Here is an 18,662-nt window from a genome sequence, read left to right as displayed (position 1 = left end):
CACATGCTTGTTGCTTCCCATATCCAAGACCAGTGGACAGTCCATCCGAACTGGTTTCCGATCTTTAACTCGCAATGGCAAAGAGAACTGGAAGAAACGCATTAAATTCCGACAGCGATGACAACGATCGAGAAAAACTAGTATTTTGCACAGATTTCCGAGCCGCTTTCGTCCCACTCCACCGCACCAGCGCATTCGACTACTAGTTGGGAGTATCATCACAACCGGCGACAAACAGGTTTATCTAATTTTTCGGTAGCCGCGTGGTTCACCTTTATCAAGTTCGCTCGGGCACCTGTTGTTCAAAACGGTGCGTGACTTGTTCGTTAAGAGCGGCAGTAAATGGTTTCAAGTTTATTGCAATCCTTGATCACACCAATAATGGGGAAACAAATTCATGACCCTATGGTATGATTCATGTCATAGCAGTATATTTACGGAAATACTGGGGAAGTACGTAAGCAACACAGTCGACGATACAGGGTCAATGACAGTGTGGTCAGTCCTTCGGGTTTATTCGTAGATCTACGTATTTTTTAAAAGGGTTGAAGAAATTCTATGGATGCATAAAATCGCTTTTTAAAAATAAATAAACTTTTTAAGGACTGGTTTTGGAAAGTGGTCATCAAATTTGGCAATAATTAACTCAGTGGAAACAAATTTACCTATCTACGGATCGTACTCCATGAAAAGATAACAACACTGGCCACTGGACAATATGGTGATGCTGCTCAACACGGGGATTTCCCATGCATCGACAAAGGAAGGAGCTGAAGCGATTGGATTGCGCACTTTGTTGCCTTTCGTTAAACGTTTGGGATGGGGGGGGGGGGATTGAGGGGGAATTTTCGCAACGGGTCTAACCAGACCTCGAAAGTTTTTGCGTCTCATTCGTACGTTATCATTGCGTCTCTCTCAAGTAGATCGATATCATTTCTCAAAATGTTCCGTTCGGGAAGTTCTGTCCAGGATTGATAAAACCGTATCAACAAATTTTAATTAATTAGCTAAATTTGAGACTGCCTTACGACCGCGTCAAATTAACCATCGGGTGAGGGATGTGCAGCTTATAATGAAACACTTCATGGAGACGCATGGCGGCAGCATGCAGCAGAATTGCAAAAACCAACGGTACTTCCACTCAACTTCGGAATCTCCATCACCTGTTCATCGACGGATTTCTATTTGTCTGCTGGTGGTGGTGTTGACGGCATGAGCTATTTTCAGTGGTGGCGTGCATTGGCGTGAATATTTAGTTATATTAATATGATTTACGGGGTTGGAAGCGAAATTATGGTATAACGACTCTGTGTGAACGTCAACGAAGATGATACGTAAATTAGTAAATAAGGGAAGACGGCATTTGCGTAGCTAGAAAATATGTCTTAAGGGGGCCAAGGGGGGGGGGGGGCTGTTGCATTTATTTTATGTTGCTAAGCTACGGTTGAGCTTGAGCTTGAGCTTGATTGACCGCCCACGGTTGCTACTCTGCTATTGCCAGATCAGCTGTAATTACACAAAGAACTAATAGACGATGCTTGGGACTAGCAATCATCCTCAATGTGTAAAAACTGGTGATCTTAAATTAGGCAATACCAGCGCCGGCCGCGCCCGAACACAGGTCAAGAAGGGAATGGGAAGGATTGTGTTGACATGACACTCGCTTTGATGGAAGCCGAGGAGTCCTCTGCACTTCCACGAGGAATTACTGGGATGTTGGATAAGAGGGTTGGGTTTGCAGCAGGGTTCGTTTTGGTAAACGATAAGCTGAATTGATGTCCTAACGATCATATAACGCGAAGGAGCTTGGGACTAAACCCACGGTCTTCTGCTCAGTAAGCAAAAACGTTTGCCACTAGGCAGACGAGCACCTTTTTAATTACCGAGTTGCTGTTATTACCATGTAGTCATATTAACCAATAAAACGATTGAATGTGGAAGGGCCTGAGATTAGACTCATGATGTTCTACTCAGTAAGCAAAAACGGATGCTCTAAGGCCACCGAGCCCCTCATATCACATAATACCGTTGCTCAAATTTTTGTATCCATTCAAACCCGGAACCAACGACAACAACAAGTTTCGCAAAATACACGATACACAAGCGATTTTACCATAAATCTCTTGGATATGTAAGGACCTGGGACCGCATTTTTCTGCTCAGTAAGCAGACCACTGTAACCGACGATCTTTCAAATCCGAAAACTAAAAACTACGAAAAAGTACTTAGGCCTTCATTAAGTTCCACTTTCACGCGACGTTCAATGACAGGGTCCTATCCAGGATTACATCTGAAAAATCCAAATCTGGCCAACGCCCACCCTAAACCTAAACCTGCTCTAATCCACCTGAAATGACTAACGAATGGAAGACTTTGACTACCCAGCCATGCAATAGTCTCATTCCGTGCCTTATGGCAAGTTGATGATTCTATTGCGCTCATCTTCTGGCACCACCCAGGGGAGACTTGGTCCTGTACCCAATGCTTAACTTATCTCCATTCCACTCAGCTACTCGCAATTTCTTGTGATATAGTGGGCGGAATATTATTATATGAGACAATTCAATGCAGGCGTCTTTCCAAATTTGGCAGATCGACAGGTAATCGGTGAGTTACCACGATAGTTGCTTATTCAACAACTCGACAACGTCCCATCGTCAACGCCTGCTATGAGAATTTCCCATTGCAGACGCCAACGAAATGACGTCATCGAGCTATCGATCAACTACCCTGGTTATCGCCTGGTACCTTATAGCACGATGCTAGGAGGCGAACCGGAAGAATCGATGAGCTACCTCCCCCATTATGTTGCTAAGCTACGGTTAAATAAAAACTCGTGAAGATGTTATTCAATCAAATTGCGTCAAGGCAACTTTTTGTTCAGTGTGATGAATAATATGACATTAAGCCTTGTTATTATTTTAATGGTGAAACAAAAAAAAAATTGATCATATTTATTTCATAACAACGATTGGGACCTCGATTGGGGGAGCCTTTAACTGATTTTGAATAAGCAATGATCGTTTGTTCATACTTTTTGTAATGAAATCACATAGCGTCCGTATGTCATAAAACTAAGCATCTCAAACTTTAGAAAATTCTCAAGTTTTTTGACGTAGGACTACGTCTTTGATTTCTATATGGGGGTACACTTTGTGTAAACCGAAAATGGAACATGTAACAAATTAAGAAAGATTTTGAACGTTAATAACTCAGCTGCCCCTGGTCCAATTTCAATAATTTTATCACCAATCGATCAGAAATATGGCTACGAATGTTGATTTCTAACAAGAAACTTTTGAAAAACTGGTAAATGTCCAGCATTGTCCAAGAGCGTCGAATTAACTTACAAATCCTACCTACATGCATAAGCTGCTTCCCCAGCACAGTCATCAGAGAGTAGTAAGTAGACGAAACAAGTTGAAGTGGCATTTGCCTCCGATCCTCGGGCGCGTGCGAATAGGGAGGATGGAATTGCGTAATATTTTGCACACTCATCGCCATATTCAGAACCAAACGCAAATTCTTCGAGATAACTACCATCCGTCGTCTGGCTCGCCGTGGCGTTGTCTGACGTATCTCCGAGTCTGATTTACGAGGTGTGTTGAAGGTGTTCCTGAAAAATGAGATCCGTGATGCTGTCATGTCACACGTTTTGAAGTGACAGAGACGCACTCTGTTTGGTTTCGGAGGTTGAATCATCACCAACTTTGGCAACAAAACGGCTTTTTTCAGGGCCACCAAAGAGTAAGAATTGAATTCATCTGCCTGTTTGTCCATATTCAGAACCAACGATCACACAAAATGCTCATGTAATCAAACTGGAAGCAGGGGTACAAATTATTTTGATCAACCTTGATCAACTTTGAATCGCCACGGCCGGATATTTTCGATGGAAGAAGCAACAATCTAGCATCTAATTTGACGAAGACGGCAGGAAAATTTTATGAAGCCAAGTTATTTACGCAAGAGAGTGTCGATGAAGAGAATCGATCAATGTACATAGGACCTATTGAAAAGTGACGCGAGATTTGTTTTCCGTACTGAGCTCCAATGCTACCGACGCCAGGGAGGCAGCTCCAACACCTGGAGCCTACCAATCGACCCATCAACTCAACCGTGGACCAACGAATGAGAACGACCCAAATTTGAGTTTAGTCATCTCAGAAATAAGTAATAAAGTGCAGGAACTCAACGATGAGTAAATTAGCCCCATGTTTTCCCAGGTTTTCCCAGGATTTTCCAGGGAAAAATTCCCGAATTTGAGAAAAGTAAAGATTGGATTCACTCAGTCTATTGGTACTACTCCGACACTGAATAAAATTTTCGTCAATTTCCTCATTTTCTGGCAGATTTTTTAGGTTTTCCACAGGAAACCAAGAGACAAATTTACTCATCGCTGAGTTCCTGCACTTTTGGCGATTATGAGTGAACTAAACTCAAATAATGGGAGGAGTCTTAGTAGCTTTTATACCACTTGGTTGCACATCATTATCCTTTAACCTCAAAAGATATAAAAGAGCGCTGCTGTATGGCATTAGCTCATTTTCGCTTTGGACGGCGTGGTGAACAGCAATAGCAGCAGTAAGAAGGTGGTGGCTAGTACACTCTTTCACACCTACTCCTTCTTCTTTCCTTTATTTAACGTCGGTCTCTGTTCCGCAATCTAGTGCCAATCACCGACGGACATCGACTGCCATCCATTGACGGCAATCAAATGTGCAGGAAGGCAGGTTCCACACCTGCGTAGGATATCGCACCCATTCAACACGCATGGGCCGGGAACAACGGCTTTACTTCCCTTCCGAAGGAAGACGTGACCAGAGCTTTTTATGCCTCAGAAAAATCCCACCGACCTCGGCTGGGATTGAACCCAGACCGTTCGAGGTGTTAGAAAGCAGTCACGCTTACCAATACACCATCGCCGGCTAGTCCTTCACACCTAACAAGCAACAATTGACTGGTCGTGGCAAAGGAGGAAAAGGTCTGGTAAAGGAGGGGCCAAGCGTCATCGCAAAGTTCTTCGAGATAACCGCCATCGGTCGTCTGGCTCGCCGTGGTGGTGTCTACGAGGTGTGCTGAAGGTGTTCCTGGAAAATGAGGTCCGTGATGCTGTCACATACACTAAACACGCCCAGCGTAAGTGGCCATGGATGTCCTCATCAATAAAACGGCCCTTTTCAGGGCCATCAAACTTACATCAGTAATGAGTTGGAATAGAACTTATCTGTACTTGTTTGTCCATATTCAGAACCACAAGCCCCCAACGACCACACAAAATGCTCTCCAAAGTTGTAATTTTGTAGCCAAACTTGGAAGCAGGGGTTCAAGTGATTTTGAATGATTCTCTTAATCAACTTTCTCTTTGAAAAAGATTACTACAAATTTAGTACGCCTACAATTCAAAAACGGAAAGAGTTGAGATAATAGATAATTGATCAATTAAAAGAACTAAATGCTCTTCACATTTATTCCGTCCACTAGCGGTCCTAAGTCAAGCTTCCGTTTTTACAGATTTTGAATATCTCATCATCAGTTAAATCTCAGACATAGGAAGCAAAATTAAATTCTTAGAGTTTGAATTTTATAATTTTATAAAATTCTAGCTTTGAAACACGGTAAAGTGCACAAAAAATAAATTTCATAGATTTCATGATTTTGAAACTAAAAAAAATCATATCTCTGATACAGATTGTAAGCATATTTTTTTTATCAAATATAAACGTTAATAAAAGCCAACGAAATTAGATAAATTGTCATAATTCTAAGACTAAAATAAAATTGAGATCCTTCCTAGGCAGTCATTTTATAAAAATTCTAGTACATGAATATTAAAAACAAATGAAATAAGAATTTCTTTAAATATAAATACTTCCTGAACAATTTACAGCCTTGATAGAATATTTGATTATTTAAACAGTTGAAGAACCTCCGAACTTGATCAATCTGAAGTCTTGGAAAAATGTCCAGAGAGCTTTACTAATATCGTCGTATATATGGAGATCCTTTGAATATTTCCTATTGTCTACGAAGGATGGCTCGAAGAATATCCTGTAATTTATACAACGTTTCCTGAACATCTACAAAACTCCCTTTGGTTTTACAAAATTTCCTCAACTTCTACGAAGTTCCCTGAATTTATTCCAAATTCCATATTTTTTTAAATCTCTCGTAATTATACGAAGATCTCTTAACATATTTGCACTTCTCGAAAGACACATATCATCTACAAATATTTTTGAACACCTAGAAAGTTCCTCGAAATTTTCCTCCAAGAAGTTCATGGAGTTTTTTGTGAAGTAAGATTTTTGACAAACTGCAACGAAGTTCCCTAATCTGAAGCGAGGAAGTTTATTGAACTATTTTAGATCTTCTTTAAAGTTCCCTGAACTTCAAAAATTCAACTTTCAAAATTCCTTTTACAACCTTTGCTGAAATTCTACATTTCTCGTGAAGTTCCACGAACGAAAAATCTTGAATTTATACATAATTTACACAACTATTCCAAGTCAATGAGGCTTCAAAAAAGGGCCCTGAAATTATAAAGAGATTCCCGGAAGGACTAAAAAATATCGTTATTTGAGGTTCAATTTTATTACATCGAACTTGACAAGCTTGTCAAAATACCGGCGAGTCAGAAAAACACCAAAATTTCTGGGGGGTGCCCTTGATAATTCTGGAGGGGACCTGCCCCCCTTGGCACCTCCATTAGCTACCCCAATGGAAGACGGGGTAAGATCACCATTTTAAGCAGTAAATTTAATTGATCAATATCACCACCTAGATGCACCGAAAGGCTATTGTATCACTTGACAAACACATTTTCGATCTAAGGCCCAGGGGGTCAAGTGTCATAAATATACTAATCGACTCAGCTCTACGAGATCTGAGATAGACTGTCTGTGTGTATGTAGATCGTGTGTTTAGTCGATTTTGTGTGTTAACCACTATTTTTCTCAGCAATGGCTGATCCTAATTGAGTGCAACTGGTTCCATTTTATTTGTATTTGATTGCCATAGGGCCCAATGCAGTGCCTTCCCGTTTTTGCCGATACATGAGTTTGGTCTTCTTCCCTTTTCACCCAAAGCTTAATTCAATTTCTGATATCACTAGCAATGCGCAAAACAGTCAGGTTTAATGAATAAATGAAATAATGAAAATAATGAATATGAACTGCCATCTGCCTCATCATTCACTGCCTCGTGAGAGTCTGAATGATTCAGAGGTAAACGAGTCACTGACAGCCGAGCACTCAGTCAGTAGCTCAGTCAACACGTTTATTCTGCCGTGATGGTACCCAATATTTGTTTTGAATGACTGAGCGTGCATTTTCAATGGAAAAATGACACAATTACATGCGAAGGCAAGCGGTGTGCATCGCCTGCTCGTGAGTGACTGAATGTTTTTGTTGGCTCTTTCATTGCTCTGCACAGAGCAATGGATTGAATAGTGCAGTGCTTTCACACTCAGCCTAGGCAGTCAATAATTTTAAGCTCTGATCACTAGACCTCTCTTTGGGGATCCTATCTACTTGAAATTTTATTGAAAAATTCCCCAGAAAGCGCTAAAATAAATTTGAAGAAAGAATTAGTTGATGAGGTCGTTTGCCAAAAACGGGAAGGCACTGTATTCCGAGGGGGGCGACACATCTAAAATTCCATTTAGATTACGCACGATGTGCATCTGATTTTTTAGCTCAGTGTACTTTTGTTGGATTTAATTTCCTACCATTCGCTCGAGCATTTTTTCGATGTTACAGTAGATTGAAGTCGATGGAAATAGCTGCAAACACTACGGATAGGATTCCTAGTAAAAAGTAAACGTGCGTTTATTTATTTTTTCATTTGCTTCAAAACGCGGGGGTTCACGTTGTAGGTGGGGCTGCTTAGGTAAGTAGTTTTTTTTTTATTGACGCAAAAGTTGTAAATTTTCCTGTTTTTCATTGCAGCAAATTCTTCATGTTGATGTTGCAGCGACTATGGCGAGCCAATTGAGAAGCCATCAGCACTACATCCCATCATCTGGAAACTGATTCAGCGCATTCTCATACCGAAACCAAGATTATCAACATCAACATTGTCCGTACAATCGCCACGGTAAAGATGATGGAAATGTTCTTTCTCCATGTCAACAATGTTCTTATATGTAAGTCAAGAACTAAAAAGACTTCCGATCAAGGAGAATACAAACGTCTGACCTAAGACATCAAGGGAGCGGACTTCATTGACGACTACGATTGAGATCAGGGTCTTTCCATAACTTCCCCTAGTTTATCAAAGGATGACCCAAATACTGCCCGGTAAGTTCATTCTTATTAACCGTCAAACTCTTCGTCTTTTTTCAACCGTAATCTTCAATTATCCGTATATCCTCTAAGTCGACGAAAATAATCCTGGCCCGAATCGAAGACAAACACTACGACATTCCTATCCTACCACCTCGGAAGATGCGTCATTTTTGGATTCAAGCAGGATTTGCAATTAAATATTAACGACCGACGAGTATCAAAAAAACTGTCAGGTAAATCTATTTTCGGCACCGTTTTTGTCGTTTTGATTAATAGTGGATTTAATTTTAGAAACGAACCACTGTAGCACCATATCAAGAATCAGGACTCAGTGTACAGACATGAAAGAATAGTTTAAGACCGAACGGGAAACTTCCAATGATTCGCAGACGAAATCCACCCAAGACGAAACATAAGCCGACGCATGTTAGACATTCCAGTCCCAAACAAAAATTTGTATTAACAGTAACTACAATGACTGACGTTCAGAACTCCAACCAGCAGGCGGTACTAACCGATATCGAAGGTAATTCCGAGTGGAGCTGGCTTACGATTTACGAAGTTATAAGCATTACGACAAGCACGATGATTAGGAGTTGTGGATGTTATATAACGAAAGCGAGTAGAACAACTCCAAAATTCCGGCAGATTGGAAGACATCGGAAAGTTCATCCGATGAAGCCTTAAACTTTTTCTATAGATTTCTGATCAGTATTTGTGGGATTTGTTGGAGAACTGCAATGAAGACGGTGTTTCGATGGCGAAGTAATAGAAGAACAGAACACGTACGAATTAAAACCAGTGGACAATTTGGATGCCTCACATCCATCAAAACTTAACAATTTATTCAGATGACAACTTTCGGAAACGGATACTTTATGAAATAAAATCATGGTGTATTTTGGTCAAAGGATGACGCTTATTTTTAAGTTGATTAAAGATGAATGTAAAAAAAATGATATGTATAAGAATATTCATTATGAACTAAATTACACGTAAGATAAACATAACTTTTATCACCTCGATTCTCGAATGAACCTAATTGTAAAATTAAATATGAAATCAGACGTTATCGTTTGTAGGTTGCAAGTATTTTTTACACGCAGGGTAAGTACGCCAGTATTGTCAATAGTGCTCATGTTTTTCAGCATTTCAAAAAAAAATTTAGATTTTTTCGAGGATTTGGTTGGATAATGGATAAAATCTAGCGTTCAGAATCATAAGCGCTTAACTTCGATGATCGATCCTTTTAATCTATTTTCTTTTTTGTTAATAAATCGGCAGGATTAACATTTATCGATGCGTTTGTTGGCATCTCTTATACGTGGTCACAAACTCGCTGTTGACTGAAAAAAGATCAAGAATCATGCTATCCATCAGTAAAAAATACAAATTATAATCTACAAAACCTGTAGAAATTATAATTATATAGTGTAACTTGAACTTACTGTTTCCTCCTTAGCAAAAGGGTACAGGTGATGCATTCGAAAACTGCCTCCTGCAGTACCCTTTTGAATATAATGAAGAAAATCTTCTTCCTGTACCCATTAGGGATGAAGTGGCACGCTGCCAAAGGTCACAGAACATTCTTCCCAATGGATTTATATTCCACAACTACTTAAAACAGTTCAATTTGTGCATCGGATAGTCAAACAATACTTTGTGGGTGGGTTAAAATGGTGATATTCACGGAAAATGCTATCGACCAATAGTGAGCAAATGTGGTTTCACGCACGCCCCGTATATCAATTAGAAAGTATTACCATCAATAAGGCCAATCTGAACACTGATCGGTTTATAAAGTAGCAGATGCTTAGGAGGAATTAACCAGCATTCCAGGATGAATTCTTTACAATTCGGTTCGGATTTGAATGCAATTCGGTAATTTTCAATTCAGCTGCACTTTCCAAGTAGCTGCGCCTTTAGCGACTGAGCTGAGGGAGGCCCACATATTTCAAATCACTTCTCTCAGATATTCTCTCCAACAGCAGGTTGATCCAAATTATTTCAAAGACCTTCAGATGAACAGACATCTCCAAAAGTCCTTAAATATTTGATTAATACTTCAGTCTGATCAGGTATCATTCCTTGAGAAATTCTTAGATCGGACCGAGATTCGATCCCAGCCACCTTCAGCATGGTCTTGCTTTGTACCTGTGCCTTTACCGATTAAGCTAAGGAAGGCCCCATCAACGAATCGAAGACAAAAAAACATGAGAGGAAGAGGTTCTAGGGAAGACAATGTTAGCCTCTCACACCGAGTTCAGATTGACGGTTGCGAAATCGAGGTGGTCGACAGAGTTGCGACCTATCACAATCACTATCATCAAACAGCTGATTGTAGTAACTCTTTGTACATTCCTATCAATGTTCTCGTCGAAGCTCTCTCCATGACCATCCATCAAGTTGACGAAAGAAGTAAAAAGCAACTGGTGAATCTCGTTTTCTGTTGTGATCCATCACCGATCTTGTCATTCCTGACAATCACGACACTCATCTGTGCTCGTTTTGAAGCAGTTGCTGCTTAGCTTGCTTATGTGAGTGTGTTGGTGAGTGAGCCCAACAGCTTCCGTTTAATGTTGCCTGCTTTGTTTGTAACTCACACACTCGCGCCTGCCGAGACGAACTTGGAATTCGAAGGCATTGTTTTAATTTTCTTCTGTCGTTTCGCTTTTTCTCATGATCGTACTGCAGAAGTCTTCACTATTTTCGTTATGCTTTTCATTATCAGCAGCGAGTGTAACGATTTGCTTGTGAGCAGCGATCATTACTGGTGATTGTTGTTTGCCATGGCTCTAACTCTCACTGCGTGTCAAAACGATCTGTAAGCGATAGTCGGTTGATGCGAAGACGAGTGTTACATGAGTGTCATGATATTTTGCATCACTGGTGGTCGATTAGTTGGTGTATTTGGGCGCACTGGTGACTGCCGAAAATGATACCAGCAGAGAAATTCAAAGACGCATTATGGCAGGGAATCGTGCCTACTTTGGACTCCGGAGGACGCCCCGGTCGAATACAATTCGCCGCCGCACGAAGTTGACTGTCTACAAGACGCTGAGGTGGTCCTCTTCGGCCACGAGACCTGGACTATGCTCGTGGAGGACCAACGCGCCTTTGGTGTTTTCGAACGGAAGGTGTTGCGTACCATCTACGGTGGAGTGCAGATGGATGACGGAACGTGGAAGAGGCGAATGTATTTAGCACGAATTTAACCAGCTGCTGGGAGTGCCACCCATCGTCCACATTGCAAAAATTGGGCGACTACGGTGGGCTGGGCACGTCGTAAGAATGCCGCACGACAACCCAGTGATAATGGTTCTCGAAAGCGGCCCAATAGGAAGAAAAAAAAAGAGACGCACAGCGGGCAAGTTGGATCAACCAAGTGTAAGGCGACCTGCTCCTTCCCAGACTACGAGGCTGGCGACGCACAGTGTTCTAGAACTGTGAAAAGACGGTCAAAAGTCAGTATCTCATGAATCTTGCATTTTAGACTAGTGGTGTCTTCAGGAAAGTTTTTAGATATAAAAGGCGCTTCTTCTGATATTGAAAAATCAATGATTAATCCTCCTAGAAGTGAGATTCAAAATTTATTTTTTCAAAAATTCCATACTAGGTATGGTGTCTTCGGCAAAGTTTTAGAAAATATCAAAACAAGAAAGTTTGCTGAAAACACTACACACAAAATTTATTTTTTCATTATCAGTAAAACGAATTGCTGGATCATGATCAGCAATCCAATGCTTTAGTGAAAAACAGCAAACGATATTTTTACCGAAAAAATCAGCTAACATAAACTAACACCCAGTCAAAGAGCTGTCAAACTATTAGCATCACAGTCGCAAGTATTTTTCATTCGGACACCAACCAAACGGTCAAACCGCAGCAGGAGGAAGAGGTAAAAAACTACAAATAAATAAAATTATGTAGGTAAGGACACTGGCTCAGACCGAAGACAACATATCAAGAAGACTGGCAACTCTTCCAGTACCTCGTACGACCGCTATGAGACAGGTTTAATTGCGTCATCTGCCGCTCAAAGGTAAATGCTTCGAACGAATGTGATAGCAAAGATTACATCCTCAGAAGAAAGGTTTGTGTATTTGCTCATTTTTCTATGCGTTGCTTCCACCTTCGCTCTAGTGCAGCGCTACTGTATCTGACGCTTTGATTCTGGCAAAGTTGACAGTCTTCTTGATATGATGTCTTTGCTCGGACACTGGTTATATTTAATAAATGATACTTGGAAAAGAGTCTGGCGATTTTATCTTTATTATTCGTATATTTGTATCAACGATCTTTACAGAAGCTGGAAGCTCATATAGTGAAAACAAATTCAATTTACTGCCTTTAATATTTTAATCAGCAAAATGCTGCCAAATGTCAGATTTTTGAATTGCTGAAAGATCAGTAAAGAAATATTGCTGATTTTTAGTAAAAGGTTGTCATTTTGACAGAAGTTGGAATTGCTGAAAAATTCAGCAGCATTATTTTGCTGGAACGTTAGCTGATCTTTCATCAAGTCTTAAATCAGCAAAATTTTGCCGATTCTCAGCGATTTACATTTGGTGTGTAGGTGGCTATTTCTGCAACTCATTGAAATATGGAACGTTTTTGGTGGAAAAACTCCTAATAAAAGTTTCTACTTAATAACTAATTTCTTTAAACTTCTACTGGTTTGAAATATTCTACACATTTGTTCAAAACATTGATATACAAGTTTGATGAATATCATAGCACACTCGCTAAAAAGGTGAGTTATTATTGATGTTGCTCCAAAAATGTAATTTTTAGCTGCATAATTACGATTTACTACCATTTATCACCACATGCTACGACAAAACCGAACTATTCAAGTGGGTTTTCTTCAAAACATTCAAAATTTATTGCAGAAACATGCAGAAACATCAATTACTATATACGTGAAATACTGTATGAAATGGGATGTTTCTATGGAAAACCCCTTAAAAGTGATTTTTTCCTTCATAAAACATTGTTTGAACCTTTACTGCTTCGAAGTAGTGTCCAAAACTAATCAAAACATCAGTATTCACGCTTTTTCTGAATGTGTGACTCCATTACATCAGCACCATGAATTAGTACAAAGTGTACTGATGATGTCATGTAGCACCAGGATTTTTTTTTTTCATACAGATGGGCAGTCTCTAGTGCGTTTATTCCGAACTTCTCGGTATTAATTTCGCTTTGATTTTGTCAAGATAGTGGTGGACAATGGTAGCAAAATTGCTATAAAATGGCAACAATATGTATTTTATAACAAAACCAAGAATAACTTGCCCATTTCAGAACCTATTGCGGTGGAATATTCAGAAAATGTGTGTATACTGATGTTTTGATTACTTTTTGGACACTACTTCGAAGCAGTAGAGGTTCAAAGAATGTTTTTTTTTAAAGAAAAATCACTTTTAAGTGATTTACACCAATTTTTGAAAACATAAATTTTGAATCTCACTTCTAGGAGGATTAATCATTGATTTGTCAATGTCGAAAGAAGAGCATTTTTATATCCAGAAACTTTCCTCAAGGCACCACTAGTTTAACATGCAAGATTCATGAGATAATGGCTTTTGACCGTCTTTCCACAGTTTTAGACCACTGTGCGACGTGTGGCCATAGGACGAGTAAAGTGGAGATGACTTCTTTGTACAGCAGGTTCCGCAGCACCGAAACAACGAAAATGTAGTGGGTTTTTTAATTTCCTATTTTAGGTACAAATTTCACTTTCGAATCACTAAATGAAATCATTGGACAAAACAAGGAAAACACGCAAATTCTAATGTATAAATAAATACAGTTTATTGATAGTCCTATCTAACGAAAACAAACACAGAAAACCCGACTCAGTTATCAGTATAGCGATGACGCACCTTAACCTCCCAGTGCATTCGAGAAGCCACTGGCCAAAGCGGCAACCTTCACGTTACCACTACTCTGAAAACTGGACGACGATCCAAATGATTTCGTAACCACCGTTCCATCGGGAAGTACGATCGTCTCGGAACCGGTGTTCGCATTCGATGCACCTGATCCAGCTTGCCCGGTGTTGACCGATTGGCTGGAGCCCGTCGATTTGGTTCCCTGCTGACCGTCGCTGTTGACGTATTGCTCATTGTTGGTCTGAGCCTGATTGGACTGGGTGCCATGTTTGTTCACCACCGAAGAACCGGCTCCACCTTCCGACGTTTGCCGCATGTTTCCGCCTTCCTTCACCGTGTTGGTGTTGGTGTTGGCATTCGACAAAAGCTGATGATCTTTGCCAAAGTTTGCCGACTGGCTTTGACCGGCGTTTTGATTTTGGAACCTATCCCCGGACTGCATCGTTTGCTGTTGAGTATTGGCCGCACTGAGCTGTCCACTGGAACCATCGTTGGCCAAGTTTGAGGAGACACTTCCCCCGGCAGTTTGCTGTGCCATTCCATGTTGGTTTACAATCGTTTGGGAACCCGTATTGGCAGCACTGCTTTGACTGTAGCCAGGTCTTTTACCAGTCGTGCGGTAAAGCTCCTGCTTTTCCTCCCATGTCAACTCTGAATCTGGTCGGAACACAATATCTGATCGTCTAATGCGAAGCGAACGTCCTTCTACGATGGCCAATGCCAGGGCGGATATCAACAATAGTTTGATCTTCATGCTTCTTTTGATTTGCAATGGAACACTTTAAAATGCGGTCTTCATTCGATGGAAAGTTATAACCGACTAAAGGCATCAACATAACAACCGTATCAGGTTATTAAGTTGGCAGCATCCACTCTGTGTAAGTAACACGACTCGCGAAACTCATTGGCCGGTAAAAGGTGTGCGATCATGAACCCATCGAGATGATGGTAGTGGTTGCGGGAATTCTCCAAACGGCACAGAGACTGATTGAATCCAGTTATGTTGTGCGGTGGTGTTTGTTTTGATGGTTGAGAATCGGATTCACTATCAAAGTCATTAAATGATAACGGTTCTAGTAACTGAACTTTAATGTGGGGCGAACATTGAAGCGTTCATAGGAAACATTATCACAGCGGGGAATTCCATGGAATTCGATTTGCCTGAAATAAGCGTGAATTCCTACGGGCAGGGTATTTGCCTGAAATAAGCGTGAATTCAGCAGCGAGGATTGATTTCAATGGATGACGTTATGTGAGATTTATAGCTTGGCTTCAACCATATTTAACGAGGTTATCAATCAATCTTAGGGATAATGTGGATGGCGGCGCCGGTGGTGTAGTGGTAAACGTGATTACCTCTCACCCCAGCAGACCTGGGTTTACTCCTAGTCAGCGCCGCCGGGATGTTCTGAGGCATAACATATCTGATCACCGTTGGTCCCCGGTTCATGAGTTGATGGGTCGATAGGTAGGGTCCAAGTGTGAGAGCTGCCTCCCTGGCGTTGGTAGCATTTGTGCTAAGCACGGAAAACAAGATCGACGGAAAACAAATCAAGGGAACAAAGGGATAATGTCGAGGGGCGCATACTTCCAGGTATGAGTGCGTGATATTTGAAATTCATGGTAGTAATTTAAATACTTTGAAGACAGGAATCATTTGAATTTAAATCCTTTCAGCAATATTGAAAGAAATGAACCAAGAATTACAGATAGCTATTCTAATTAAAAATAATTTTAATGCATTGAAAATAATTAAAATGTCAACGTTGTCGACTGTTATGTTTGTTATACATTTCAAAGGCTGACTAAAAGTAAATTGGTACGCCCCTCGTGCACCGCTAACACGCCTCTAGTGTTGGAAATCGAACATCTTTGACAGTAGATTGTTGATACTTCTATAGAGAACAACTGGTGCAAGTTTGATCAAAGTAGTCGATCGCGTTCAGAAATAACGTCAAATGGAACTCGAAAGAAGAAAAAATAGTGTGCACAAACAACTGGAAAATCCGTTATAGTCCGGTTCCAAGCTGGCTAAAGTGCTGAAGATAACGAAAACAACAGTTTTTCGAGTGCTGAAACCCTACAAGCAAACCCTGAGTGTGGAAAGGAATCAGTGAATCTACGAAAAAAGTAAGAGGTTGTATCCAAAACACGGCCGTAGATTTGACGTAAGATTACAATAGGTAGCTATGATGTCACAGCAAAAGTATGGTAAATATTAAATTGATTTCTTAGCTCGTTGGTAGTGAAAAATTTCGATAGGTTGAAATTCGGAAGCAATTAGAGAGTTCTGTTTTAAAGGTGCTCTGTCGATGTCCATGTAGTACAAACCAATCCTGGACGATATGTCTTGGGTTCAAACTCTTACTCTTTAGTTTTCTCTTTTATTAGTCCTTTGTGGTCCTGAAAAGGACCGATGGGTGGAAGCTTGGAAGCTAGTTAACCTTCTATCTATTTATTTATTTGTCTGCATCAACAGGCTGTGTATAGCCCCAAGGATGATTTAAGTAACTTATATAGGTAAATCAAAAAATAAAAACTAAGAATAAAATACATAAATAAAACACACAATCATTCACGATTAACTGTGCCAGAAAAGAACGATGAGAAGTATCTTCGTAGCAGCTGTCGAGGCAAATGGAAATCGAAGATGCCCAAGACTCGATTGAACACTTGTTGCAGCCCACCTATTGCACCGTTCATGCCATAGTTTGTGCGCTGAAGTTGCAATCTCAGCATAACGTTGTTACGTAGCACACGGGGTTGGACGTTAATGTTGACTTGCCCCAAGATTGCACTGCAATCAATTCTACCTTGTAAAGTGTCCGCAATGAACAGGGCCCTAGAGGTGCCTCTTCTAGTTCGGAGAGGCTCCAGATCAATCAGCTGGCAACGACTTTCATAGCTGGGCAGATGAAATGGGTCCCTCCAAGGCAGCTTCCGCAGAGCGAATCGAAGAAAACGGTGTTGAACGGACTCAACTCTCTCAGCACCATTGTTGTAGTTTGGACTCCAGACCACAGAACAATATTCCAGAATGGATCGCACCAAGGAACAGTACAGTGACTTCAAACAGTAGATATCGGAGAAATTCTTTGCTATCCTGAAGATAAATCCCAATGTCCTAGACGCCTTGTCGACAACGTACGAGATGTGCTGCTTGTAAGTAAGTTGAGAATCTAGAATAACACCCAGATCTTTCACATGGTTCACACGGTCGATTACAGTGCCGATAAGTTTGTATTCAAATGTGATTGGTTCTTTCTTCCGAGTAAAAGTGATCACTGAACACTTAGTGGGGTTAACCACCATTCGGTTCAAATTACACCAGCTGGCAAAGGCTTCGAACTGACGTTGAAGGAAGTGACAGTCATCAATCGAGCGGATTCGTAGGTAGATTTTAAGATCGTCTGCATACGATAGTCGTGGGCCTTCGATGACCAAGTTCACGTCATTGAAGTAGAGTAAGAAAATCAAAGGTCCCAGGTGACTTCCTTGAGGTATTCCTGACGTAGCTAGATAGATATTGGACCGGTTGTCACCAATGGCAACCATCAGTTGCCGATCAGTGAGATATGAACAAAACCATCGCAAGAGGTTGCCGCTGACCCCAAGTCTATGCAACTTGGCAATCGCGATGGCATGATTTAGCTTATCGAAGGCAGCTGACAAGTCGGTGTATATGACGTCTGTTTGAGTCCTCTCTGCCATGCTTTCCGTAAGATACGATGTCAAACACAGCAGATTTGTGGAAGTAGAACGACCGGAATTGAAGCCGTGTTGATCACCACTTAGATACTGCTTACAATGAGAGAGTAGAGGCTCCATGATGACTAACTCGAATAACTTCGAAACTGCACTCAACGACGTGATTCTACGATAATTGTCCACATCCCGTTTGCTGCCCTTTTTGTGGATAGGAAACATATGTGCGAATTTCCAACAAGATGGACAATCGAAATAGGTGAAGCATGGGCATCAGCAAGCTGGCGATATGCTTTTTCAGGAATACGGATGGAACGCCATCGGGTCCTGGATTGAAGGACGACTTGAGTTGTGATGCGGCAGTGGAAATCATCTCGACGTTGACATCCATCGCACCCAGTGTTTGCCAGAAAGTGGAACATTACTAGCTGCTAGGGTAACGTGTTCGTCAGTTAATCTCTCATTCGTGAAAACACTGGCGAACTTCTCAGAAAACAAGCGACAGATCTGCTGAGGAGTGGAAGCAACTGCTCCATTCAACACCATTGAAGAAGGTAGGCCGGATTCCTTGCGCTGCTCATTTACGTAATTCCAGAATGACTTCGGGTGCGACTTGAGTTTCCTCTGAATCCCTCGTTGATATCGCGAATAGCATCGACGGCTAACTCGCTTGAACTCATAATTGAGCCTAACGTAGTGACGTTTCAGCGAAAGCGTACGATACTTAGTGAATTTTTTTAATGCGGCTCTCTTGGTCGACTTTAACCTACGC

At 40.9% G+C, this 18,662-nt stretch overlaps 1 protein-coding gene across 1 annotated transcript; it reads right to left on the bottom strand.

The window, feature by feature from the left end:
* Positions 1–14,160: 14,160 nt before the first annotated feature.
* On the bottom strand, positions 14,161–15,025 carry LOC135700063 (uncharacterized). The gene has a single exon (XM_065220451.1). The coding sequence runs from the start codon at positions 14,937–14,939 to the stop codon at positions 14,178–14,180; it is 762 nt and encodes a 253-aa protein (XP_065076523.1). The 5' UTR covers positions 14,940–15,025; the 3' UTR covers positions 14,161–14,177.
* Positions 15,026–18,662: the final 3,637 nt, after the last annotated feature.

This window comes from Ochlerotatus camptorhynchus, unplaced genomic scaffold, assembly GCF_037179485.1.
Source record: "Ochlerotatus camptorhynchus isolate MF236.1 unplaced genomic scaffold, CSIRO-AGI_Acam_v1.1 ptg000128l, whole genome shotgun sequence".
Classification (NCBI taxonomy): Eukaryota; Metazoa; Arthropoda; class Insecta; order Diptera; family Culicidae; genus Ochlerotatus; species Ochlerotatus camptorhynchus.
The sequence above is the reverse complement of the archived record's forward strand: the minus strand, read 5'-3'. Positions and strand labels throughout refer to the sequence as shown.